Source organism: Aspergillus lentulus, assembly GCF_001445615.1.
Source record: "Aspergillus lentulus DNA, contig: Alt16, strain: IFM 54703, whole genome shotgun sequence".
Taxonomy (NCBI): Eukaryota; Fungi; Ascomycota; class Eurotiomycetes; order Eurotiales; family Aspergillaceae; genus Aspergillus; species Aspergillus lentulus.
In genome coordinates this window covers 394,431-419,398 of record NW_028322113.1, presented here as the reverse complement: position 1 = coordinate 419,398, position 24,968 = coordinate 394,431, and the positions used below count along the sequence as shown (strand labels likewise).

The 24,968-nt window shown below is 50.8% G+C and overlaps 8 protein-coding genes across 8 annotated transcripts; 3 read left to right on the top strand and 5 right to left on the bottom strand.

Annotated features, from left to right (window-relative positions):
- Window positions 1-107: 107 nt before the first annotated feature.
- Window positions 108-3,417, bottom strand: ALT_7629 (glycoside hydrolase family 35 protein; the record flags this gene model as incomplete). The annotated part of the gene is made up of 6 exons (XM_033557447.2): window positions 108-900; window positions 964-1,051; window positions 1,101-1,172; window positions 1,226-1,519; window positions 1,571-2,567; window positions 2,617-3,417. The coding sequence occupies 6 exons, from the start codon at window positions 3,415-3,417 to the stop codon at window positions 108-110; spliced, it is 3,045 nt and encodes a 1,014-aa protein (XP_033413338.2).
- A 1,446-nt stretch (window positions 3,418-4,863) lies between these two features.
- ALT_7628 (elongation of very long chain fatty acids protein) lies at window positions 4,864-6,576 on the bottom strand (the record flags this gene model as incomplete). Its single annotated transcript, XM_033557448.2, has 2 exons — window positions 4,864-5,721; window positions 5,785-6,576. 2 exons carry the CDS (start codon window positions 6,574-6,576, stop codon window positions 4,864-4,866), a joined length of 1,650 nt encoding a protein of 549 aa, XP_033413339.2.
- Window positions 6,577-8,432: 1,856 nt separating this feature from the next.
- ALT_7627 (uncharacterized protein) lies at window positions 8,433-9,693 on the bottom strand (the record flags this gene model as incomplete). The annotated part of the gene is made up of 2 exons (XM_033557449.2): window positions 8,433-9,524; window positions 9,592-9,693. The coding sequence occupies 2 exons, from the start codon at window positions 9,691-9,693 to the stop codon at window positions 8,433-8,435; spliced, it is 1,194 nt and encodes a 397-aa protein (XP_033413340.2).
- Window positions 9,694-10,872: 1,179 nt separating this feature from the next.
- Window positions 10,873-11,766, top strand: ALT_7626 (uncharacterized protein; the record flags this gene model as incomplete). The annotated part of the gene is made up of 1 exon (XM_033557450.2): window positions 10,873-11,766. The coding sequence occupies one exon, from the start codon at window positions 10,873-10,875 to the stop codon at window positions 11,764-11,766; it is 894 nt and encodes a 297-aa protein (XP_033413341.2).
- A 282-nt stretch (window positions 11,767-12,048) lies between these two features.
- ALT_7625 (pseudouridine synthase PUS7) lies at window positions 12,049-14,291 on the bottom strand (the record flags this gene model as incomplete). Its single annotated transcript, XM_033557451.2, has 2 exons — window positions 12,049-14,029; window positions 14,083-14,291. 2 exons carry the CDS (start codon window positions 14,289-14,291, stop codon window positions 12,049-12,051), a joined length of 2,190 nt encoding a protein of 729 aa, XP_033413342.2.
- Window positions 14,292-15,572: 1,281 nt separating this feature from the next.
- ALT_7624 (uncharacterized protein) lies at window positions 15,573-16,175 on the top strand (the record flags this gene model as incomplete). Its single annotated transcript, XM_033557452.2, has 1 exon — window positions 15,573-16,175. One exon carries the CDS (start codon window positions 15,573-15,575, stop codon window positions 16,173-16,175), a length of 603 nt encoding a protein of 200 aa, XP_033413343.2.
- Window positions 16,176-16,726: 551 nt separating this feature from the next.
- Window positions 16,727-17,776, bottom strand: ALT_7623 (DUF2293 domain-containing protein; the record flags this gene model as incomplete). Its single annotated transcript, XM_033557453.2, has 3 exons — window positions 16,727-17,224; window positions 17,272-17,394; window positions 17,504-17,776. The coding sequence occupies 3 exons, from the start codon at window positions 17,774-17,776 to the stop codon at window positions 16,727-16,729; spliced, it is 894 nt and encodes a 297-aa protein (XP_033413344.2).
- Window positions 17,777-22,568: 4,792 nt separating this feature from the next.
- Window positions 22,569-24,883, top strand: ALT_7622 (PHD finger domain protein; the record flags this gene model as incomplete). The annotated part of the gene is made up of 2 exons (XM_033557454.2): window positions 22,569-24,646; window positions 24,697-24,883. The coding sequence occupies 2 exons, from the start codon at window positions 22,569-22,571 to the stop codon at window positions 24,881-24,883; spliced, it is 2,265 nt and encodes a 754-aa protein (XP_033413345.2).
- Between the last annotated feature and the right edge of the window lie 85 nt (window positions 24,884-24,968).

Genomic DNA, 24,968 nt, shown 5'->3' with positions numbered 1-24,968 from the left:
GATACAATTTATTTCAATTATATGATTCAACGGCCAACAGCCTCAATCTGCATAGTACCGCATAATCGACCACTGTAGTCATGATTTACCCTTCAGAGCTCAGCAAACTAGGTAAACTTCAACCGCTCCTCGGTCCAACCCGGCCTCAAGCCTTTCCCAAATCCAGCGACACTCAACGAGCTATCCGCCACGTAATTCACCTTCCAGTCCACCTGGATACTCGCCCCCTCTTCCGTCTGCGCCCAGACCGCCAACCCGATCGTGTTATCTCCCTGGTAATCGAGAATACCCGGCGGAACAGGGAACACCACCTGATTGCCGATGTGTGGGTTGTACCGACCATACTGGTACCCATTGACGAACAGCTGTGCGCGGTATCCCTTGGGCGCATTCGATGGGGTCGAGAGCACGAAGGAGACGGAGACGTCCAGACCAGCAGGGATATCGAGGGGGACGACGGTGCGGAAGAAGCGGACGGTTGCGCCGGTGAAGCTCAGTGCCGAGGTGGATGCAGTTGAGTTCTCGGCCGTCCAGGCGCTGTCGTCGAAGCCGGGGAGGTGCCAGCCCATGCGTTCTGCGAAGAGGCCGTCCTCGTTGAAGACGCCGCGGATGGGATCGAGGTTCGATTCCCCGCCTGCGGTGCCGGCGAGGCGCCAGCGGGTGAATTCCGGCGCGGGGGACGAGGAGTCGTTGGAGAGGAGGCGGGCCGCGAGGATGCCGCGTGGGTTTAGGGCGCCGGTTGTCTGGTCGTGGCCTGTGTCGTCGTGGACGATGAGGAGGACGTTTTCGGTGGGGTTGAGGAGGGAGGGTGGGAAGGGGAGGGTTTTGTTTGCTTGGGAGGTTGTTGCGTCGCCGAGGTGGGAGTCGAGGAAGTGGCCGTTTAGCCAGGCGGACCAGCCGCTGCGGAGGGGAGGTTGTTAGTTTCGATGAGATAGTTGAGAGGGGATGGGGAGGGTAACGTACAAGGCGCTTCCTCCTTGGATGTTGAGGTAGACTCCGGAAGCAGAGCCGTTGAAGTAGCCGCGCCAGAGGCGGACGCCGTTGTGGAAGCCTGTAGGCGGGTTAGACTTGTGATGGTGTCGGTATAGAGGTTGACATACCGTATTCGTCTGCGTATAGGACTGGAAGGGTTGCAGGTTTACTGGGGTTAGATGTGGTCATGTGGTTTGCCTCTGTCAAACGCATTAGATTTCGTCCAGGCCAGATCGATTGGAATCCAACTCACCAATCCAGGCCGGTCCGGAATCGTCATACGATGGAAGCCGCTCCGGCAAGCTGTCGTTGGATCTCCAGGAGGTGAGAGCGGGTAACTTTATGGTCGGCGGTGCAGCGAGAGTCGCTTTGAGACTGCCATATGAAGTCTGAGAGGTCTTCACTTGTTTCCCATTCCAGGTAATCTCCCTCACGCTGTGAGGTGCGAAGATTTCCAGTGTCGTCTTCTCGACTGAGTCTCCTCGGAGCGCCAGTGTGGACTTCGACACGCTGGCGGAGCGAACAAGGTACGGGCCGTGGACGAGCACTGTAACCATTAGTATGAAATGACAATGTACTACGCATGAAGTGAACTTACCAGTTTCGGCCTCTTGCACGACAGGATCATTTGTCAATGCAGGAGCCCAGAAGCGGTACGCGGCGGCCTTGTCGAGCAGAACCACGCGCACACCATTATCGAGCCGCAAGACGCTCAATCCCTTGGCCTGAGAGAAATTCACGACGAGATAGTTCTTCTCACTCTCAAATTTGATTCCCGAGCAGCCATCGCCATTTTCAACCTTTCCTGACTTGGCTCCCTTGATCGCGAACTCGCCGGATTCCCCAGTAGGAACCCAGAGCACGAGGGTGGGCCTGTCTTCAAAAACGGCGTAGGTCAAGACCTCGGCAGTTGAATAGAGAAGAGTACGTTTGCCGAGCGTGAAGTCGGTCACGATGATCTTGGATTGATGACCATTCAGCTGGATCACACCCTCGTTCTTGGGGACAGTCAAGGCACCGACAGAAGTGTTGACATGGAGTTTGAACGCTTGATTTCCACCAACGGTGGTGTCGTTGTGGAATGTGACGTAGAACCCGGCGTTGGTCTGAGGATTTCTCAACTCGAATGCACGGACGGCTGTGTTGGTGGTATATTGTGTTCCGTTCCCGATCGCCTCTGTCATTGTGAGGTCCTTTGCGGTACGGGTGAACAATGCCAGTAGCTTGGTCTCGGAATACTTGGCTCCAATCGAGCGGTCTTCGGAGATGGGAGCGGAGTAGTCGTAGCTGGTTGCTGTCACAGGAGCAGCAATTGCACCCCAGTTGGTTCCTCCGTACAGCATATACAGACTCATGGCGGTCACTCGCTGGCCAATGTTCCATCGGTAGAACAGGTTAGCAAACTCGGCGCCGGTGTCCTGAGGACATCCACCTTCAGGACCGGCCCAGGGGTTGTACGAACCGCCCTGGAACTCGGGCATGAACGAGGGAAGAGTTGGCTGAACTTCTTGGAAGTAGTCGTAATAATCAATCACTTTGTAGGGAACATACTCCCCATTGGTGGAGGTACATTGGCTCACGTCGCATGTCCAGCACTTCAACAGTCAGAACGAAACAAATAAAAAGGATCTAATGGTAACTCACCGACGGATAAGAATCCAAACCAGCCACGTCGACATTGCCTCCAGCATTGGACCAGTCCGATCCCCAAGATTTCGAGTTCATGTTGGGATCGTTGCTTGTCAATGGCACAGTGATACCATTCTCACGAGCAGATGCTTCCAAGAGCTCCATGTAAGCAACCGCAGTCTTATTCGGCTTGCGATCCTTGGGATCTCCGATCCACTGCTGACCGTACTCATTCTCAATCTGGTAGACGAGCGTGTTATGTCCATCCGTAACCTGATACTTGCTAGTGATTTGCGACATGTTGGCAAAGTACGGCGTCCATGCGGCCGTATACCGCGGGTCATCATTCCGCAGCGAGCCATACTCGCCAGTCGTCAGCCACAGAGGGAAGCCGCCCGCGCTGGCTTCAGCATTGACGTAGGGCCCGGGGCGCACAATCATATACATGCCGAGCTCCTTTGCAAGCTCAAAGATGGGCGTGATATCGCGAGCGCCGGTCGAGAAGTCGACCGTGTGGTTGTTGGGCGCATGATAGGCCCAGCTAGAGTAGAACGCAAACGCAGTGAAACCGGTAGCTTTCACCTTCTCGAGAACATCCCTCCACAACTCGGGGACTGGAATACGCCAGTAATGGAATTCGCCGGAAAAGACGAAGATCCTCTGCCCGTTGACGTGGAAGCTATAGTGGTCCCATTGCACTACCTTGCTCAAGCCATTATCATGAAGAGGCCATTCAGTCTCTGACTGGTTCTGAGCAGCTGTCGCGAACCACAGATTTGAAAGAAGAAGAAGGAGAAGTTGGTAGATGTGCGCCATGACCGAACCTCAGCAACACCACGCTGCTGACTAGTTCCAAGGACAGGTGCTGCAATGTTCCACTGTCGACAAACGGCATGGCAAGCGCAGGCTATTAAAGACTTTAAATCGCTGGTTCTCACATTTCCAAGCCAATCCACCATTCACAAATCTCCAAGCCACAGACATTATTGATTAGAGAGCCACCCAATTGCCCGTTGAAATCAAGCCGAGGCGTCATAAAAAGCGTCCAAGAGAACCGAGAAGCCATCCCGCCGGAAAATGAAAATGCTCAGTAAGGTCCGATGCGCTAGATTCTTGTCAAAGGCGACGGTACCCCACAGCATTTTCAGTCCGCGCTGGAGCAAGGATCACTAATTAGCACAATTTGGTATCGGGATCATAACCAGGATGGCCGATGTGGGGAATTGTAAACAAGATCAACATCTGCGGGAAACCCGCACGATGGCTGGACATGTATTTTTCCTCCACTCAACAGTCTCGACGCGGGAGTTTTGCCGTGGACCGACTACTTCTACAGGGATAGATTAAACTTGGGATAGCCTCGAGGCGACATTATTGAGCCGTTATTTTAGAAAATCTTTACGGACACACCCCCCTGGACGTAATTAGTTAGATTAGCATCATGTGACACCCTGAATTGCATAAGTGTTAGGGTCTGGGCTTATCACTGTGCTATGAATAAGGGCATCATGAGAATCATAAAATAGCCTCAAATATAACCCTTACTACGCAGTCCCTAGGAAAACCACAACGTACCTTAGGGGCCGAAACATTAGATATCTAGATTCTACTACTCTGTATGAAGAATTTAATTTCTCCTTAATGGCCACCTTACACCATGACCGTAACTATGACTATAACCGCGACCTGTAGCTACCTTACTAACTCTAGTGCTTATAATTTAGGGGCCCATATGATGCTAATATTACTGGTTACATGTGGGGGCGTGTCTGGACAGTTTCTATTTTTTATTTTATTGCTAAATAAATCTATAATAATCAAGTGAACTAGCCTTGTTCTTTTCCTCAAGCCCTCAACGCCCGGATCAAAAATTCAAAGGAACATATGTACAGAACAAACCAAGAAAGCAACAAAGAGTTTCGTTAAGAATTGACAGATAAGACAACCACATTATTGGAGACACAATTGGAAGCCACGGTTTCTGCATGGTCTATGTCTCTGTGTTATCGCGCCGCGGCAGACCCATGACTAGACGCAGCTGATGCTAGCAATGAGGCAGCGGCAGAAATGGATCCGCTTGACGATGAGAACACCACGGGGTCTGATGTCTCATCGACTGAACCACGGGAGGGTAGGAGCCCTTAATCAACTCTCGATAAGGCGAGTCCGTGAGCATCACGAACCTCAAGAAAAGTCGGAGGGTAGGAAAGAGATGTTCTTTTTAATTGGGATAGAACATTGATAAACCAGAGAGCATGCTTTTTAAGCAGCCTTCTCCAATACCCCGAAAGGATTAGTGCCCTGGACGTCAGGAACATCAGGGAACTTCTCCAATTCCTCCTTCGTCTGAGGTTTAGCACCCTTCTTGGGAGGAACAGTCGAGAAACCTTCCTCGGACTCCTCCCTGGTGCCACGCTTCTTTTGGTTGGCACCAGAGCGCGTCCGGATCGGCGACTTGTCAGTGATCTGCGACTGGGCCTTCTTGCCGTTGGTCCTTTGGGTCTGGGCCTTCTGAACTGCCTCATCTTCCGTGCTAACCTCCCCGTTCATCTCCACAGACTTTTGAATTTCACGGCTGACACCCTTGAGAGCATCCAGACCAGCTTTTTCGGCAGCATGCATGTGAGTGGGATGAGGCTGGCTCGGCTCCTTGCGGTGCAGGTATGACCGGACGAAGAAGCGCACGAACAGATATGTCAGAGGCAGGAGGTACATAACGTTGAGATAAATTGCGAAAGCCTGACCGGTTGTATCAATGCAGGTGGTCATGGGGCCAATAGGCGTGCGCTGAGCAGCCGAGGTGCTGGGGACATCAGCGTACGCGTAACCAACGTTCTCAGCGGCACCCTCTGCGCCAGCAGCACGCAACCCCAGCTTCTTGAGCCAGGGGCCGAGCCCTACAGCCGAGGCAGTCGCAGCCGCAGCCTCAATGACGGACGTAGCAGAAGCAGCAGCGGCGCTTGCAGTCGAAAGCTTGCCGGGAAGAGTGTAGCCGACGAAGAGATACGAAGCGGCCCAGGTGGTTCCGACCACAAACTGTGTGATCTGCATGGTGGTCAAAGAACGCTTGATAACCCCGGGGACTCGGATATGAAGTGCGGTCAGAGTGTAGTAAGTGTACTGGAGAGGATGGTCAGCCAATGTATCCGATTAATACAGACGATTTGAAAAGTGATTGCATACCATCAGAGCATGGATACCAGAGTTGATCAGGGTGAAGATAAGGATGGGAGGAGCCATGTAACGGATACCCGCCCACATGCACATCATCGCACCCGCATGGTGGTAGGTCTGTAAAGTCGAGCTCTTCTTGCCCTTCGCCAGGATGATAGCAGTATCCAACACCTCATAGAACTTGGACAGATAGAAGATCCAGCCCAAGTAGGCCAATCCTTGGTTCCACATACGGCCAACGTCCGTCGGGTCCGGGACACCACCCGCAGCCAGCTGGTATTCGGGGTTCGGAAGTTTCCATTGATCGGTCACGGAGTCGTAGATGGCAGCATTGCCGTAGCCGCGGGGGCCATTGATCTTGCAAAGAGAATCAAGCACACCTACGACGCCGTGCGGGTCCTCGCGGTGAGGCCACGAGTTGCGGAAAGCCTGGAACATGCCGACGAACGTCCATGCGGAGTAGATGGCCAGGAAGACATTGTGGAGGATGACGAAAAGCTTGAAGAGCCGCGTTTGGCTGAAACCCCAGGGCTTGTACCCACGACTCTTGTTGATGCGGTTGATGATGACGACGGTGACTGCGTAGACGCTGGCAATGGTAATGGGCACGCGAACGTCCAGGAGCTGTTTGTACAACTCAGGGGGAATGTTGAACGGCTGGTTCCATGTCCGCTCAGAGATCAGAGGAGCAGGAAGAGGCTCAGGAAGCTCGCTAGGAGGGAATTTGAAGAGCGAGGCGGGCGGGAAACCGAAGCGCACGACAGCAGGGCCCGCCTCGGTGTCGACGTTGAAGTCGATCATGATCGAATACTTCCTAAGCGCGATTTCACAGGTGAAGCAAGAATTGATGAGATGAGGACTAGACTTTCAAGACAACAAGTCTGTGGCCCTTTTTGAGAAAGAGGAAGACGAGCCCAAGAATTAAGGAAAGGGTGGGAAAGAGCTCGACCCAAAAAATAAAAAAAATAATAAAAATGTTCAACGTCGCAAAAGTCGCTCCCCAAGCGGAGAAGAGTAATGAAGTAATTCCACCTCCTCCCCAAGGTTCGATCAATTCGCACAGAGGCAGATGCGGATAGATAAATCCTTAAGAAGTGTGAACTGCCAACTCAGAAAAAAGCAAGTATCAAGTGAGTCTCTACAAATCAAGAGAGTCTAATCGCGTCAATGGCAGAAAATTATTGGAGTGTCGTTAGTATCTCCAAGAGTGGAGCCGTGATGCATTTGTTGGGAATTTGGCTGCTCTGGGCGTCGATGAAACCTCGGCCCAACACAATTGATGGCAACAGTCAACTTCCTTAGCGAGCTTGTGAAGAAGATCTTCTTCTAGATACACCATGAAGAAAAGGGCCTTACGGATATTTATATAGAAGCGCATTGGTCAAACCATGATGATGATGATGCTATAGCTTATTGCTCAGACCCAGGCAGTGTGTACCTCTGGTAGAAAGGTAGAGGTAGATACCTGTTGATAATTTCTTGCCACTTCCGTCATCCTCACGCGATGTGCTGAACAATGATGCAAGGCATGAAAGACCTCGGTGATCTCTCGACGAGCATATTCTGGGAATAATTCTACATCTTCTATACTTCAAGAATAGAGTACATCTACTTAGATGCAAAGCTACACTAGTACAACCCCCGTACCTCCATCCCTGTTGACCTATATAGATTATAGTAGGACCGCGACCTTTCTAAAATGATCCGCGTCGCAAAAATGATGCGCAATACCAGCCGGGCAGCCAATCAGAAATTTTAATTCGCGTCCCGCATTAGTCAGCGACCGGGCCGCGAGTACCCCGGATTTGGCATGGCACGAGATTTGCAGGCCTTTGGCCTTAACCTCAAGGCCACCAGGGCCTAGGCATTAAGGCAACATCAACGGTGTCTCAGCGCCTGGAACATCGTTCACATGAAGGATTTAAGGATTCACCCCAACAAAGGGAAAATAGCCCGTAGTTATCAACTCTATAGATGTAGAATGAACCGAGGTATGGGGGATCATTGATTCAACATTTCTTACCCCTGAACAAAACTAGACTCACTGCAGGATTGCACTAATGCAAGTTATGCAACCAACTCAAAGGTGCAGATAGGGAACGCCTATCAGCCTATCAAACGCCATGTCGGTTGACCGATTCTACTCGAGGATCTTCAGTTCACCTTCAAAGCGCCTAAGTAAACCTTTTCTTGAGATGGTGGAACGCATAGCATTGATCTGATTCTGATGGTGTTCCATTTGCTGTCTAATGTTCAACACTGCCTCTCCCTGAACCACAGTACTACAGGGCAGATCCTATGAGTTGCGATTATCGTTGAGGACGGTAACAAGCCACATCCGCCACAGCCGGCTTAGTCGATGGTATTTATCCGTAGAATAGGCAGTCAGCCGGAGACAATACTACTAGGCTCCCCTAGTCAAACCAATTGGCTGGGAGTCCTGGGAGTAAATGCAGGTTTTCAACTTTCGTTTGCAAGCCATACTACCGCGCATTGTACGTCTGTTCCAGCCTAGCGTTGGAGCAGTCGGTGGGTGCATGTCCAAAAATATAAATGTACTTGGTCTATTGTACAGTGAAACGAACGTGATGGACAAATCCAATAAGGTTAAACGCAGTAGATACAATCGACTCGACATCAGTTGACCTAGCCTCCGCTCAGACGGGTTTGGTACTCAGCGGGAGCGGCGGAGGCGCAGGTGATGATGGAGAAGGGGCGTTGACAGGTGCTGATCGCATCGCTGCTTTCTTAGGAGGTGGCGGTGGCGGGGCCTTTCGCCGGCTCAATGCGTCTGTTTCTACTGAGTCGGATGCAGGCTGGCTTCGATTAGAATGCGGGGGTGTAGGAGGGGGCCGGAATTGGTTGGATGAGATGGATGTGTTTGCCGATCTTTTCTCGTCGACAAAGTTATTGAAGCGCTGTGTGATCTTGTATTTGTCATTCAAGTCCTGGACTCGTTCCTTGCCCGCTTGAAGCTTATCGTTATGTCGCTGGCGCAAGTTGTTCACTGTGGATGTTGCCGATGACTCGGGGTGTGTTGTTGTGCTTCCCCGGACCGGCGAGGAGGGGGCTTGCGACGGAGATTGAGATGAGGCTGTCCTCATTTGCGAGAAACGAGCTTGAAGCTCATTAACTGAGGCTTGGCCGACTACTCCCCCGGTTGCGTTGCTGGGGCTGTTTCTATCGTGGCCAATGCCAAGTGCCGGAACTGAAATTCCAGCATTGGACAGACGGGAGACAGCGCCTTGGTTTAAGAGTCCCTCAGAAGCCGGTTCTGATGGGGAATATGCCGGAGGAGGGGTCGCTGGCTGCGACTGTGGAGTGGAGTTCATGCGAGGAGGAATCCGAGGCGGCACACTCGGCACTGGTCTAGAACTCGCAGAGGAGACGGAACTTGCCGGCGAATGCATTCTTCGGGCTGGAGGTGGTGGGAGATTATCCGTGTTAATACCTGTCGTATTCACTCGGTAGGGTAGCGGTGGACCAGCTGGTCTTTGGGGTTCGGCTTCCTCAGCTCGATTCTGCTCCTGCTGCCGGGCCTGCGCGTGCTGGATCTCTTCCTGAGATAGAGGCGCCCCTAGTCCCCTGCGATCCGGCGTCATCTGATTCGGAACCGCACCAGGTCCATGGACCGCAATGTGTTTCGGTGGTGGCCCGAAAGCGGATGGGTCCTTGAGTGATGACAGGGGCCGAGAGACGTGCTGCTCCTGCTCGCTGTCCCTATCCTTCCCCTTTCCCATCCATCCTGCCTATACCAAGCGAGCGTCAGCAAACGTCAAATACTGAATTTGCTCAAAAGCTCGGAAAAGTACCAACCACTTGATTGATGCCTTTGAAGTCTCCCCGCCAGCTTTCTTTTCCTCCAGACTTGCCTTTAGGGTGCCAGCCCTCTTTGAAAGTTCCTCTTAAGCCACTCATCGTGAGCTCAAATGTATCTCAATAGGTAAAGATGATGGACCGGATACGAGCACAACCGTGTTATGTTGCCGATCCAGGTAGTATCGGTCACGCTGCATCTGGCGTCGTCCCCGCCCCGCATTCTCAGTTATCTCCAATCTCCGAGGGGCACGTGACTATTCTCTATTCTCCGGTTTCCTCTTGGTCCATGCTTTCTCTTGTTTCCTTCGTGATCATGTTCAGCTATACGAGGTAAAACTTCATCTCATTGGCAAGGCCAAATGGGAACAATGTTGTTTCAGTTGACATTAGAGTTCAAACCCTTGCGTGACAGTGACAATGACTGAGTGTCTTGTCCTACTGTCGAAGCATTTGGCCCCCAACGACACGCATTTCTCGTCTTAAACTGCCTAAGCTAACTCGCCGATCAAAGCAGTAGACAACTCGGGTCGCTATGTCTTCGTGCTTGTTGATCTGGCCCACATAATGCGACCGCGAAGTCTGTCTCCATTTTGAACAAGTGTACTCCGTACTGCGTACTCATCTGAACGAGGCGCCTATACAACCGCCGTGGACATCATGGAGCCTTATGAATAGGCACTGATGCTTGCATCATGCCGCACGCCAGGATTAATGGACATCGAGACTTCTGAAGCAGTCAATCAGCGATGAGTTCAGTCCCGTCGTGTTACGAATACATGGTGTGTAGCGGCTCGTGTTCAGAGGCAGGCGGCTGCCTCACTTCCCGCTGATTGGCCGCTGATCGGTGCCCTTTCATTGTTCGGGTCTATACTTGGTAACCGCTTGAAGCTGCTGCGCCATGTCAGCGCTCCCTTTGGCGACTTTTTTGCTCTGTTATCGGCCTCGTAAAAAATGATTTACTTCTCCTTGCTCTGTCCCTCTTCATCAGCTTGTCGTTGCAAGTTGTTACCTGGAGGCAAGAATACGGGAGAGATTCCAAGTGCATCCTTGTTCGGTTTCTTACACCCTGTTGAGCTTCTAGCAATAAGCGACTTTGGTGGATGAACAGGTTTTGAATGCGAGGACTGCCTTCTAGTCTGCATTGTGGTACGAGTCTGGCGAGCCTGGAGGACAATTGCATCGTCTCAAGAACTGGTTATGCGACGTTGAATCATCCGAGGGAGTGCTTGTCTTATTATATCCCGGAATCGTGAGACGACCACAGATAGGTATAACAGAATGATTGATCGTGAAAGGCCGAATTCCCTGGACGGCGCCAATGAGCACAGTATACAGCCGCTATCTCCTGGTGAGGAGCAGCCATCGCCATGGTACGGCGAGTCATTCTCTACATCTCCGACATCGCTGTTCGGGTCGGGTTCGACGGCTACCATTGTGCGAACAACCGACACGGTAGAAGAACCGACATCCCTCACATCATCAATCACAAACGTTCCCGCGACGGCGACCACAGTAATTTCTTCAATCTCATCATCAACTGGAACTGCTCCCCAACCGGGAGAGAGCAACTCGGGAAGCAGCAACACAAAGACAATCGCTATAGCTGTTCCAGTATCTGTAGTTGGCGCTGCATTGCTTCTCGGGGCGTTATTCCTTCTTTTGAGACGCCGCCGTCGGAAAACTCGACAAGAGAAGCCATCGGACCTGCAAGTTGATATGGCTCAAACAACTCGAACAAACCTGCTGCAGCAGAACGGTACTCCATGGAACGTCGGACACGCAAGATCCCATGAAATCCTCTTCGATGGGCCCTATCCTTCTCAGGCCGCCTCAAATGATCACATTCCACCAGTCCAGTCATACAATCATCAAATAAACGCGACGCCCAGATCCCAGCCACCTACACTGTCCGTTCATACTCCTCCAGCTGCAGTCACAGAGAATAGACAACCAGAAGGTGGATTAGGGTTACCGGAAACCAGCCCAGTCACAGCTGGATGGCGAGCCGGAAGCGAAGATCGTCCCCGCTCGCCTTTTGATCATCTGTTGGATGATGCCATGTCCGAGGTGTCGGGTCTGAGTGACAGACGGGGAGCCACGCATAGTCGTGATCTAGATGATATTTCATCTGTGTCTTCCATTGGTGACGACGAACCCGCGACGCGCAGATAATGCTGCGAAATGTTATGGGTCATGCCTGAGTACATTGGACGATTTCAATGAGGTGCGCGTTCTTGACCGTCTGCGACGATGTTTCGAAGCTTTGCTGGGCGGTACCCCGTGATTATTTGTTGAATGATGCTATCTGGCGATACTTGTCGGTACCTACAAATTGAGTAAGAGAATGAGATTTGGAATGAGAGACTATCATATCTTTTATGCCATTAATTGGTATCTAACAATTTTGTCTATCCCTTTTTTTTAAGGCTCATATATACATATTGGACAAAGCGACTAACGTCCACCTCCAAAATCCGGCTTGTAAGCCACCACCTTGCCCTTCATTAGCTCTCTCAGCGCCATTGTGGCATACTGGCTCGATCCGAGCTGGAACTTAAGGATCACGGCGATCTTGTCAGCGGAATCGGCATTAGACTCAGTAGCCGCTTCCTTGCCGTTGAGCCTGTCCAAATCCGTTTGCATGAACTGCTCGTCGTCCTGAGAATACAGTTTCACATCCACCGAGTAGTCCACACCCATCCGGCTAAGGACCTTGCGGTAGCCGCCGCTAAGACTGATATCCTTCCACTTGCGGCGCATGTCGAAGGGATCGAGACCACCGCCTTGCTCGCTGCCCATGAAGCGCTTGTAGAAGTTGGTCATCTCGTTGGCGGGGTAGACCACGTCGAAGCCAGGGAGCGGCAGGACCACGTCGAAAATCGAGTACTTGCCGCTGGCGGCTTCCTCGGCGGTTAGGGCGCGGGCGCGCTCGAACATGTCCTCAGCTGAGTAAGCGCTGTCGTGTGCTGCAGGCTTGACGACAACCTCGCCGTCGGCGTCGACCTCGGCTTCAGGGCCGGTTGCTTCGACTTTTTCGCGGTGCTCGTGGATAAGGACGAGGTCGCCTTCTACGACTTTGTCGCCGTAAAGCCGCCAGCGCTCGCCGACAGCGAAGTTCCAGACCAGTGACTGGTAAGCATGCACGTACATCAGACGTAAGTTCCGGGGAATGGTCTGCAAAGCTCCGAGATAATCGTTCTGGGAGCGGCCCAGATGGCGGATCAGGTTGTTTTCCGCTGAGAATTTCCGAGGCAGTTTCTCCACGGCCTCGGTGACCTTGCCGGTAGTCTGGAAGATGTGGATTGCTTCCGCACGAGCCTTGTCATCTGAGCTAATTGTGGAGGTCGAGTTGCCTTCCTGGGCTGCTGCAAGGATATGAGGACTGTAATGCAGGATTGCATCACAGGCGCCCTTGAAGTCACCCTGGAGCATCTTCACACCGACCATATCCGTGCGGGTGGCAAAGGTTCCGAAGCGTTGCAGGCCGTAGTAATTGAAGTAACCGCGCTCACGGAGGTTTCGCAATGCAGAGCCCACAAACTCCTTGGCCTTGGCGACGGCATCTTCGCGATTTTGAAGGTCCACACCAGGAATAACGCATTCCCGCAGAGTGATGACGAACTCATTGCCCTTCAGATCACCCAGCTCGAGGCCATGGCGGCAATACTCGTAGTCTCCCACGGCAGAGTTGCGAAGGGCAGAGTTGAGCTTTGCGAGCCGGTCGGCAAAGACTCGGCTTACACATGCTCGCTGCACGGTTACACCACGTCGGTCCTTAGTACCGGCAAACTGGAAGCTTCTCGGAGCCATTTTCATTGAACGCGCCAGGAAAGATATAACTTCCATCGTATCCTTGTTCTCCTTGTATATCGTAAAATGCAGATAGGAGCCTCCCAGCTCCTCGAAGTTGAGCCGTCCTCGTTCGCGCCCTGAACCACGTCCACCTTGGGGGTTGCGCTTGTTCCGGTTGGGAGCGGCCGAGATATTCATCATGCCTTCGCTGTCCGTCTGCGATTCGAGTTGCGAATTGAAAATGCGACGGATTGCTTGGTGGATCTTGATGCGCTGGTCGCGATCTGTGACAACGACGGTGTTCACTCGACCCAACTCGTTCGGTCTCGCTCTGGGATTCGACAGGGCACGGGTATGTAGAGCCAAAATTCGTTCGGTAGCCTCCGTGCCAAAGAAGGATTCCAATAATGCCTTGTCTTGCTCTGAGATCTGGAACTCGGCGGCGGCCTCCTCTTTAGCGGCTGGAGCATCTTTCTCTCCCGCGGCTGCTGACTCTGCAGTATTATCCGCTACAGGAGCCTCCGGCTTGGTCTCAGCATCGTTGTTCTTGGTTCCATCTGCAGGCGAAGTGGGAGGATTCAAATTCCGAAGATGCAAAACTTCACCGGACGGGAGGATCTCATTGACGAGGAAATCGGTGTATCTGGAACAAAAGAGGGTTAACTTGATATGGAGTATCTCAGGTTTCAGTTGTACCTCTTTTTCAGAACCCCAGAAAATCCCACGTTGTCTGAACTGACAAATTCGGTGATTCCGACCTCAGCTTCCTTCAATGCTTGAGCATCACCATCGGAGATCTCTAGAGCCGGCACCGTGGAAGGAGGCAGCACAACATCGTCCGAAACGGGGGTATCCTCAGTCTTGAGCCGCTTGCGTGGCGACTCGACAATATCTGTGCCCTCCATTGTTGAGACACGTGTATCGCTGCACGAAGATACTGGATCTACACAGTAGAGCTGCAGTCAGTTGTCGGAGAACCGCTTCAATCTCCGCAATAGCCTATACCGAAAGCGGCATAGACCAGGGCTAGCCCTACTACCTATTTGGGACATTCTGATAGCAACTGAACTATATACTGTATCTTGATTCTTGAATTCTTAAAGTATACCTACTTAGACGGGGTATTCAGTCTAATCAAGCCATTATTTGTTATCTGAAAAGGTCAATATTATTCGCTGGTGTAACAATTAAATTGTTAGCACAATGAGGGTTGTCAGATCATCTATATACGCTTCAGGCATCATGTAGCCTCCCCGAGTAGGTAGAACATAGCAACTTCTCTACCAGACCATCTAGAGGCTATCCTGAACATTACTCAATCGGAGACATAAGCCCATTCAGGTCAGCAATTAGGGCAAGGACATAGGGAAGATGTCTTTCAGGTTTCCACGCCAAGTGAAAAAAACACAATAGACAAAGACCAACATGCGACAGACAAGCCAAGGACAAAGACCCTCTGAGACTCGAAAAAGCCTCATTTAAGATTGTGGTCTCACAGCCCGACCAAGTTTGAAACACAATAAGTCTTCAGAGACCAGGTCGAACAAAGAAAGATATGTTCAATAACTGTTGGGACGATCCCACTGAAATCACAATGGGCTTTCATGATATCAATCCTCATGGAGTCCATGCAACGACAACGAGATTCTGTTTTTCCATTATATTAAGAAAGACACTCGGAAAAGGATCCTTTGTCGAGAGTGAGTCTCTTGTTAGTGGACAAGGAAATCCGAATCAGCAATTCCGTGGAATTGTCTCCTAGCCTGTCGCGGCGGCATCCTCCATGAAGGTACTCAAGTGTTGTCTTTCTAGCATGATTTGCATGACAATGGTTCTTTTGAGGATGAGAGACATGTTGGAAAGAATTTCTTTGTTGACTATGAGACTCATTGAAGCCTATGAAGGAAATTCAATGCAGAAACGCGATGGAATTGACGCACCTTACACTCTGCTCGAGGTCCTTTGCTGATAACTTGACTATAAAGTCCCATTCCTTTCTCACCAGTCGAATGATCATTCAACTATCGAACTACCCTGTTCTCTCCATTTTACCTTTCTACCTACGTTGTCTCAATTTCCCAAACTTTGAACGCGAGTCACCTACTGTACGCCAACTCTCCGAACCGGCTAACCCTTCTTCAAGACGTTGAGTACCATATCCAAACCAATTTTGCAAATCTAACAACATGGGTATCCCACAGTGGAGCGAGCAGGACGAGCGCCAGGCGCGCATGCAGGATGCCGGTCTTTACATCGACTGGCCGAACCCCTACAACCTCGAACCGGGGCTGTACATCATCGTCCACATGGAGTATACTACCCAGCCCGGCGAAATGATGGATGTCATTGACGACGCATACAGCACCGTCACAGCCCGTCTCGAGTCACAGCAGTTCCGCAACCCGAGGCACCCCATTCCAGGCCGCAAGAGCCTTTTCATCCATTATGAGCTCATCAACCAGGATGACGGGATCACGAACCCATTCCCGACTGAGGTAGACCTATTCGAGGATGTTCAGAGACACCTCATGCACATGTTTGATCAGCTTGAGTTCGGGGGAAAGTTCGATCTCCCGTATAAACTTGGTCCGGTGCGTGTGTTCTGGTGTGATATGGTTGAGTGGGACCCTGACCTTCCCACTGTTACTGTTGAAGTATACGAGGAGACGGACTCTGACTCGCAGGAGGCTGAAGTCCCCACTGTCACAGTTGAAGTGTACGAGGAGGCAGACTCTGACTCGCAGGAGGCGCAAGATGACGATAAGCTGCCTGAATCTGCTCAGCAATGATCCCCCTTGGCTTTGCGTCTTTAACTGGATTTTCGATTGGTGCACTGGGCTAACGGAAAAAGAATAGACATCAGAGCGACACAAAAACAGACACATGGCGCATACTGTTTGGAGTTCGGATTGATTGGGGTTATCGTTGTGGAAAGGTATGTCTTTTTTGCTTAGTCTGCAATTTAATTTTGGAGTTGCGCGCAGCGCTGTCGAATGTATCTTTTCATCGCAGCAATACAAATGGATACAACTCATTCCTGTTCACAGTTCCCTATGGCACGGGAATAACTCACTGTAATGGTCTGAAATGGCAACAACCTTAACTATTATCATTAAACATATTGACTGCGACGATGGTGAATCGTCACATCCTGTTCCGTCTATGCGTATTCTATATCGTACTCTATGCATGTTAGGATACATAAGATCGTTCATTTCTCATCTCATCATGAGGGTCATTGCTGAAAATTAAGTATCGCCGGTCGAAGAAGCCCTCTATCGAGGTTCATGTCGGATGGTCGTCATGACAGGGGAAATCAGGCTTCGTGCTCGAGAGGCCGTCAATCAATCCAGATTACATCGTCAGCAGGACTTGTCGGTTTTTGGCCATCAGCACGACTGCGTAGGGGCAAAGAATCTGTGGACTGAGCGTTTGCACCCTCCCACGCAGTTTTTATGGCTTGCACCATATCCCAAACCGCTTCTCTGGCTTCTTGCCGTGCTTTTCCCGCGCCGAGAAGGGTTTCGTAAGGCGTATGCGTGTGCCTGATGTGTGCTTCCACAGCCAAATTGGCTTTTTGTTCGTCTGTTTTCCTTGTCGTTCTTCCCACTCGTCCAGAGCACTTCAGGAAAGCGTGATCAACAATCGTCTCCAGGGACTCAGCTGGCATGAGTGGAAACTTGTTGCGCAGGATTTGCCGAGCTCGCGACAGGTCTTTTTCGTCTCGTGTCTTGACAGCATGAGCACGCAAATCGGCAGTCGCGGCAGCAGATTTGAGAACAGCAGCGTACACATCGTTCGGAACGCGGAGGCCAATATTTCGTTTTCCCGCATTGTCCTGCGACGCGTTAGATGATGGAAGCAGAACGCGCGGGCAATCCTTACATAGACGACATAGACTATCCGACTGGACTCTTTGGTCTGACTTCGACAGTGCCGCGTAATATAAACATCGCCCTTTGGCACAAAGACATAGTTATCCCGCAACGGTTCCCTATCGAAGCAATTCTGTTGGGACGAAGCGTCAGCTGAACTAGAGCTGCAAGCTAAGCTAGGACCCTCGCCGTGGGATCTATAGCGCCACAGTGATAGGATAAGAAGAAAACAACAATCATACCTCTTCGAGAGGTTCTGTCGAAGCAGGAAGTCTAACAAACTTCGAATATTTTAACGACTGTTGACTACCACGATTTCTTGCGGGGTTGGCATCAGGGTTGCTCGTAGTACCGAAAAGTCCGCCCTGATTGCGCGCTTTCGAAGAGGTCTTTCTTCGTACTTCGGCTAAAATAGATTGAGGCGATTTAGGTGAAGCGAACCCATTTTTGACGCGAGACTTTCGACGCCGAGCATGTTTCCGCGGCCCTCTTCTGCGGCCTGATGGAAGCGACATTTCGGGTTCACTGGCAATGTGGGAATTTAAGAGACTGAAAATTAAATAGGCTTAAGTAGGTGGTTTCCAAAAAGGCTCGCAAAACCCTCGAAGTATCCGACTCATGGCACGGTTCATTCACCGACCAGCTGTCTCATGCTTCGAAGCAGGCGGTCGCTTGTCAACAAAGGAAAGACAACGGGAAGGCATTGAGCCCATACATGGAATCAGGAAATCACAAGTAAACTGAGGACTGATGTACCAGTCAAGGTACCCTGAGGATTCTCAAGACCGATAATGAAAAGGTAATCGAGGCATCAATAACGAATCGGAGACTTTTATAAAATCCTTGCTGCCCATCGGGTTCCTGAATCAGGCAATTGCCGAGAAGAAGATAAATAGGCGGGGTGCAAAGTGTGGCTAGATATGTGGCGGTGCAAAGAGCGTCTGCCTGACTTTTCAGGTAACTTCTTCAAGGAAGCCGCTCAACTATCTACCTCCTCAGCAGACCTACAATAAATAACATCACAAGTTCTGTCTATAGGTACTCATCCTGCGGTGGCCAGTCTGTCCGACTCTCGCTTGATATCGAAGTCTACATTAGTCAAATGGTTTCGCATTTCTCCAGGATTCCATCCGTGTAACATGTAAAAGGCGACTGCTTTGTCCCTGTCGGTGTCGCGGAAGGTCATCGGCTGCTAACCTTCGATTAGCTTGCCATGTTTCATGATAATGGGAAAGTCAAAGTAGCTTGTGTTATGCCATTGCTCATGTATCGTTTGAGCTGGTAAACGGTGCTCGAAGGACCGTTGGCATTGATCTTCATATGAATGTCTCATTCGCCAGATGTTCGTTATCTAGCAAATGCGCTTACATACCGGACTGTGACAGTATGGTGAGTGTTGCCGCGACGATATAGTACTTCTGCTTTCCAAGGTTTTTTTCTGCCACCGCTGTTAGGATCTGATGTGGTGTAGACCCCTAGCGACTCGGTATAGCGGATGGGGCTACTGTCTCAGCAATTCTCAAGAAAGAGCCACTGGCCTCCTGAAATCGCCAATCATCTATACACTATACGTAATAGCAGCTTGATCCAGTTCAGCAACTGCAAAAGCCAGATGCACGATCGATGGTCTCTTTTCAGGACTTTCGGACGCCGATCCGTCCTGTTGGCACGGCGCCTAGGTTTAGGACAGGTCTTCTCCAGCTAGATCATTAGTCATATATAAAGCTGATTTGGGGTGCGGTATTCGAAGACTCGAGATCACTAATACGATTTTCTGAAGGTGATCTTCAATTCCAAGACTATTTGATTCCTTCGAGAGACATTGTCAATCGCAAGATGAATCCGTCAGTACCTGGTATTGCCGAGAGAAGTTTACACTATGACTTGGGCTCCTCGGGCACGAGTTTGATTGTTGATTCAGGTTGAAAACTGGGAAGTGGAAGAACAAGTTAGCTGCCTTCCGGGGCCAAGCTCGGAGATTTCCTCAGTATTGGAGAGTACGGAGTACAGAAAGTATATATCTACTCCGTACTTCATAAAAGATCTCTTGACGACCTCTAATCTTGCGAAAGATCGAGATTTACTCCGTACTAACTATCCCCATTCTGAATGCGCTGCTTAACTGTTATTGTAGGATTACTCTATATGGTCAGGGGCCATGTCGTCATTGTACCCATTTCATCTCAGTTGCCAACATCAACGTCCCGTGTCCGCTTCTCGGCCATGTGGGCGAGATCAAGGGCTGGAGGCTGGAGCTGAAAAGAACAAGCTAGTCACGATAGCCTCACCCATCTGTCCATTGGAATGCCGCTAATAAGCGGCCCAGCTCCTTAGCGAGTCTTACCCCGGCGAGCAGCTAATCACAACTGGGTAACGGAGTACAGGGCTCGATCTCGACTTTCCCCGAATTTGGTCCGATCAGCAGGATGGTAAGGGGGAAGCCTTGGAGGGGCAACGTATGCAGTATTCCTAAGTCAACGGCTCCTGGTTGAACTCATAGATAATTGACTAAATCAGTAATAGAAATGATCGCGAATCTCTGACGGAAATAGACCTTCATGCCGATGTGACGACGTCCAATGGATTCAGTCGAAGGAGAGCTGCCCCTGCAGGTGAAAAGGACAACTGGAGATCGTGATGGAGATGAAGGTGGGGCACAGCTGAGACCCACTCTTGTCAAAGGTTTCTAGTCCACGGACTAAGTGTCTTGTTCCTTGTCCTTGGTCGCATTGACGACGTGGCTAAAAAGGATGGGACATCCAGAAAAGTCCGCAATATCAACAATTAAAGCTCAGCCAGCCTGTCATCTTTTAGTGTTGCTTCTCCTCACCTCATCGGATCCATGTACATCTGAGCGTTGGACAATCAAAGGATGACAGCCGTTCTCCAATTGGTGGGAAGGTTCTCTCGCTGACGGAGTACTCCGCAAGGCACAATACGATAGCGTTCCAGATCAGGGATAGCGTTCCCTTGTTGCCTCGCACAGCTGACGGAAATTGTACTTGAATCTGGATCCGATAACCACGCTTAGTGATCAAAAGCACCTTGTGTGATTACGAAGGATATCTCACCATGCCAGTAAGTTGTCCTATACGCCATATGGAAATCAAAACAATTCGTTCTCCTTTTCATTTCGGGCCAGGATAGGAATATGCCATGATAAGACATTGATGACCTCATATCACGTGAGTTTCAACCTTAATTTGAGAGCTCACAGGACGCTAGTCCAGAAAGGGTTATATTGACTCGGAGGTTTGGCGATTTTTGAGACAGCTCTTAAGTTATTGTTTTTGACCTTACTTGCAACGCAGATCCGTTAATCTAGTATGTCTGGTCGCCTTTGGCCATCTGCGGAGTCTGCACGATAGTGTCCTGAAGGCTCAGCGACTCGAAGATGCCGTGGGAGAGGTTGACAGGCGGCCAGACATCTACTTCACTCCGTGTTGCAAACAAAATTGTCACGAGTCTCGAGCATGCGACTAATTGCAGACAACCAAGATATCCTTTGGGGAAGTAGACTGTTCGTACGCTAAATTTATTGCGCGGCTTTCAACTGTGGTTCTGCCGATTCGGCATAAAGATGACCACTGCAGGAGGGGTCCCGAATGAACTCGTACAAGCGAACACCAGTGAAGGCCGACTCATAGCCATAGCATGCATCTCTGGCTGAACATGAACGCTCCAATGCTGAATGATATCTTCTTCATCAAGGACCAGCGGGTCTTTATACTGCTAGCTCGAACTTCGTTTAGGTCCATGTGTCGGAAAGTCCTGAAATCGCGAGAAACAACACTACACATGATCAGTGATGACGCAGTAAGTCATATTGGTGGGCTGGGAGATAACCTATCTTTGTTCGTTCATGTCCTTCCCCTCGTTAGAGTTGTGATGACGACGTCTACATCCAAGAACAACTTTGACTCGGTAGTTCTGTAGCCACAAGGCAGCCTTGGTGCCTTGGGCATGTGCGACCCGGTCGGAATTGCACATCAACCCGGCCCAGCAAACAGCTTTCACAACGATCAATTGAGTCTTGACCAGGTCCACCATCTTGAATAGACACGAACGACTAGAGACTTTGATGCGTTGATAGATCAGGGACTTGCCAATTTGTAGCACAATCATCCACAGATACCATGCGTCCATATCCGAGATTATCTCACCAAAACTATATTCTCCACTAAGTAGAACAATTACAAGACACCATCGGCGAGTGGAGGAGAATCGGGCTGGAGCTTCCGTTTGGTTTGTTTAATTTATTGTTCATTATTTGCACTCCCAGTCTGATCCAGAGAAGGGTATTTCTGTTAAGTGATCGCAAAAAAAAGAAGTGCGTAGCGGTGGATCTGCGGATGGGAAAAAGAAAAAAATTACATACAGCGTCTAAATTATTACAAACAGAGGAAAAGAAAAACACACGATTTCCTCCCCTCTTGGATTTCTTTCATATTCAATCTCGAAGCTTTTTCTCTTCTCTCTCTTCCACTCTCTCCAATCTCCTCTTCTCCCTCCTTTTCTTTACAACCTTCTAGACCAAGGTCAAAGGATCAAGACATAGATAAAGGGCAAGCAACGCTAAAGACATACCTCCGCTTCTCCCTTTGTTCCAGGGCAGCTCCAACCTTCCCTCGAGCCTCTGGAACCCTTCGGCTGCCCTCCCTTGTCCTGTCATAGCTCCGATATCTTTTTCCTTTCTACTCTTCTCCCTCGCTATTAAATCTCTTATGCACTCTTTGAGAATACAAGATATGTACTAGATAATCGGTACATCTTGTCCTAATTTCTCCTTGTTTCACTCAAGAGGGGGCTCACATTCTTTCTACATCCGTCGTCCGGCCCGGTTGCCTGCTTGGCTTCAATGACGCTGAGGTGCACATTACTCGTCCGCTCATTATCGATTCCACCGAACCCCTCTCTTTCGGACATTCCTCAGCGCCCGAGGTATCTGGACGACCTCTGATTAGGTTGCCTGGCAGCTCGAATTGAATGGTTGCTGGGATCACTGGGTTGCTGACATGAGTTGGGATAACCCTGTCCACAGGTATGCCTCTCCAAGTGTTCTATGCACATACCACTATCTCTCCTTACAAACTGTGAATTCTCTGCTGGCACTGGCGGGGTGAACTCACATTGTGTGTGCCTCTCGTCAGTCGCTGCTTTATCACGAACTTGCCCTTTCCCCCCCCATTCATCACTGCTTGATACATACAATAAAAACTTGCTCGGCGGAACCGCCTGACTCTCTATGCTATGGACTCCGTCCCAGAGTGGTTTCGTGAGAAGATGATACTGACAGAGCCTTCGATCATGTTTAGCTTCAGCTATCCAAACGGCGAACCTCAGACCCCGACGAGGACTCCTACAACTACAGTGTTCGGTGATTCCGCTTTTCAGACCCCCAAGCTCGAATCTAGCTTTTTCGACCCTCGAGTTACCTGGGACACATCAGATCCTTATGCGTCGAGTCCGGAGTTCCTTCGAACACCCCAGCGATTCGGTTTGAGTACCCCTTCGAACCCACTACGACTGCCAGACACGGTCCCCGGTCGAACTGGAGGGGGGGATGCTTTGCAGGGCTTCGAACAGGAGACTGATACGGCCAAAAGGATATGTTCCACAAAACCTAATGGTGGCTCAGGCGAGGACGGTCCTCGGACCGTAGACTCTGCAAAGTCTGCTGCTTCAATGCAAACTCCACCCCCAAGCAGTGCATCGAGGAGGAAAATAACCGGGTTGGACAATGTCATCGACACGAACAGAAAGCACTCTCCGCATGGTGGTCATCTGGAGACCCCTAGCCGCTTACTGGGTGCTTCGCCCAGGTTTTTTGCGGGTCTCCAGTCCTCTCCAGACCCTTTCGACCTGGCTGCGATTGATCCGTCTGCCTCGCCTTTCTTTCCTCAGCAGAGGTTGTTTTGGGACAATGATATCGAGCAGCAGGGGGGAAGCCTGAGTTTGTCTGGGAACAGCATGAACATGGACCCCTTCGGCTCGAGTGCTTCAACTTCTACCAACCAGAACCATAATCAAACGTTGCAGGACGCTCGAATCCCGCAACTACCAGCTATCGACGCCACCCTCGACCTTCCCGAAGTTCACGGTCCCACGTATAGTCTCTCTGCTGCTCCTTCCGATGCAGCCCTGTTCCCTGCTCCTTTCTCCACTTCGCCCCGTCTTCCTATAGCCAAGGCCGAAGATCCGGCTTTGTTTCTCTCTTCACCAGCCCGCCGTTTCGGCGGCCCTCAGCTCAGCCCGGATAAGAGACTCTTTTCTAAGCAATCCAGACAACCATATCACCATCAGACTGAGGAATTCAAGCGAGAAGAGCTTCGCCGTGCGCAGAGCATTAACCATTCTCTCACAGGTTTCGACGAGGAGGAGGACGATGATGATGATTTTACTCCTCGTCGATCCCGGCCGGGGCTCACTCGCAGTGTGACTCATGCTGCTATAAATGCTCCTCCTCAACGTTCTGTATCGGGGCAGTCTGCGTCTGGAATGATGGCTTCTAGCAGTGGCATTCGCAAAAGCCCGTCCAAGGGACGGTCCTCCCCCATGAAACCCCTCCGCCAACAACTCACCAGAGCGAATACAGTTGCGTCTGCGTTTCCTACTCGCTCTCAGTCCGTGATTTTAAGAATAGGCAAGGACGGTAGAGCAAAGACCGAAATGCAAACTGTTGCTGAGACTGGCCTGACGGACCCTGTGAGTGGAATGGAAATCGACCGATTCGCAACCGAGAATGAATTCGACTCTGCCGATCTTTCCGAGTATCCAACTGTTCCTACCCGCAACTCGTCCTTCGCATATTCGGACGTCGGCGAACCTACAGTGGCCCACAGTGACTCCGGCTCCCGGCCCCATTCGAAGGGCTCCTATACCTCCACTGCTGCGTCATCCCAGTCTGGCAGAGCATCGCCCTGGGCTAGTTCATCTCGAGTCCCTGCGAGACGGCCCGTGTACCGAGCGGATGAGTGGAATAGGACGACCCCCAAGCGGCAGTCGATGCTGATAAACTCAGATCTCACATTCCCTAGCGTTGGAACCCCCTCGGGACTCCATCCTGAGAATGAAGATGATTCTGGCGATGCCCAACACGCACTCCGAAAAGTTCTTGAAGGGAGAGGACGACTCCCACGGTCCCAGACAATCGGCTATGGGTCACGGTCCAATAGGTCCTCACTCTCCTTTGCGCATCTACGCTCGTCTCCCCCACGCTTCGGTGCGGATTTTGATTTGAATTCTCGGCCACCTAACACTTCCCCAACCACCATGACAGACCCTGACCTCGCAACTCCGACCACTGAACGCTACAGCAACCCAAGCAATGGCACCAGATGTGTTTGCCAGTCCATGGACAATGGTGGCCATCTCATGATCCAATGGTAAGCGAATATCAGCTTTGTTCTTTGTCATCTTTGCTAACCCCTCACAGCGAATCGTGCAACCATTGGCTCCATACCAAGTGTGTCGGACTTGAGCGGTCGAATCTGCCGTCTGTGTATGTGTGTGTATTTTGTGCCCAAACACCGACTCGGAAGAACCGGGTTCGAGGTCCAGTCAGTGCCACCGAAGATGCGCCAACTTCACCTCTGGCTCATAAATCCTTCCGATTCCGGTAATTCCTCCGGTTCTCACATTTCAACTGAATGGGACATTTATGTCTCTCTACTATCATGTAATCATCATGAATACGAAGCCAGTGGT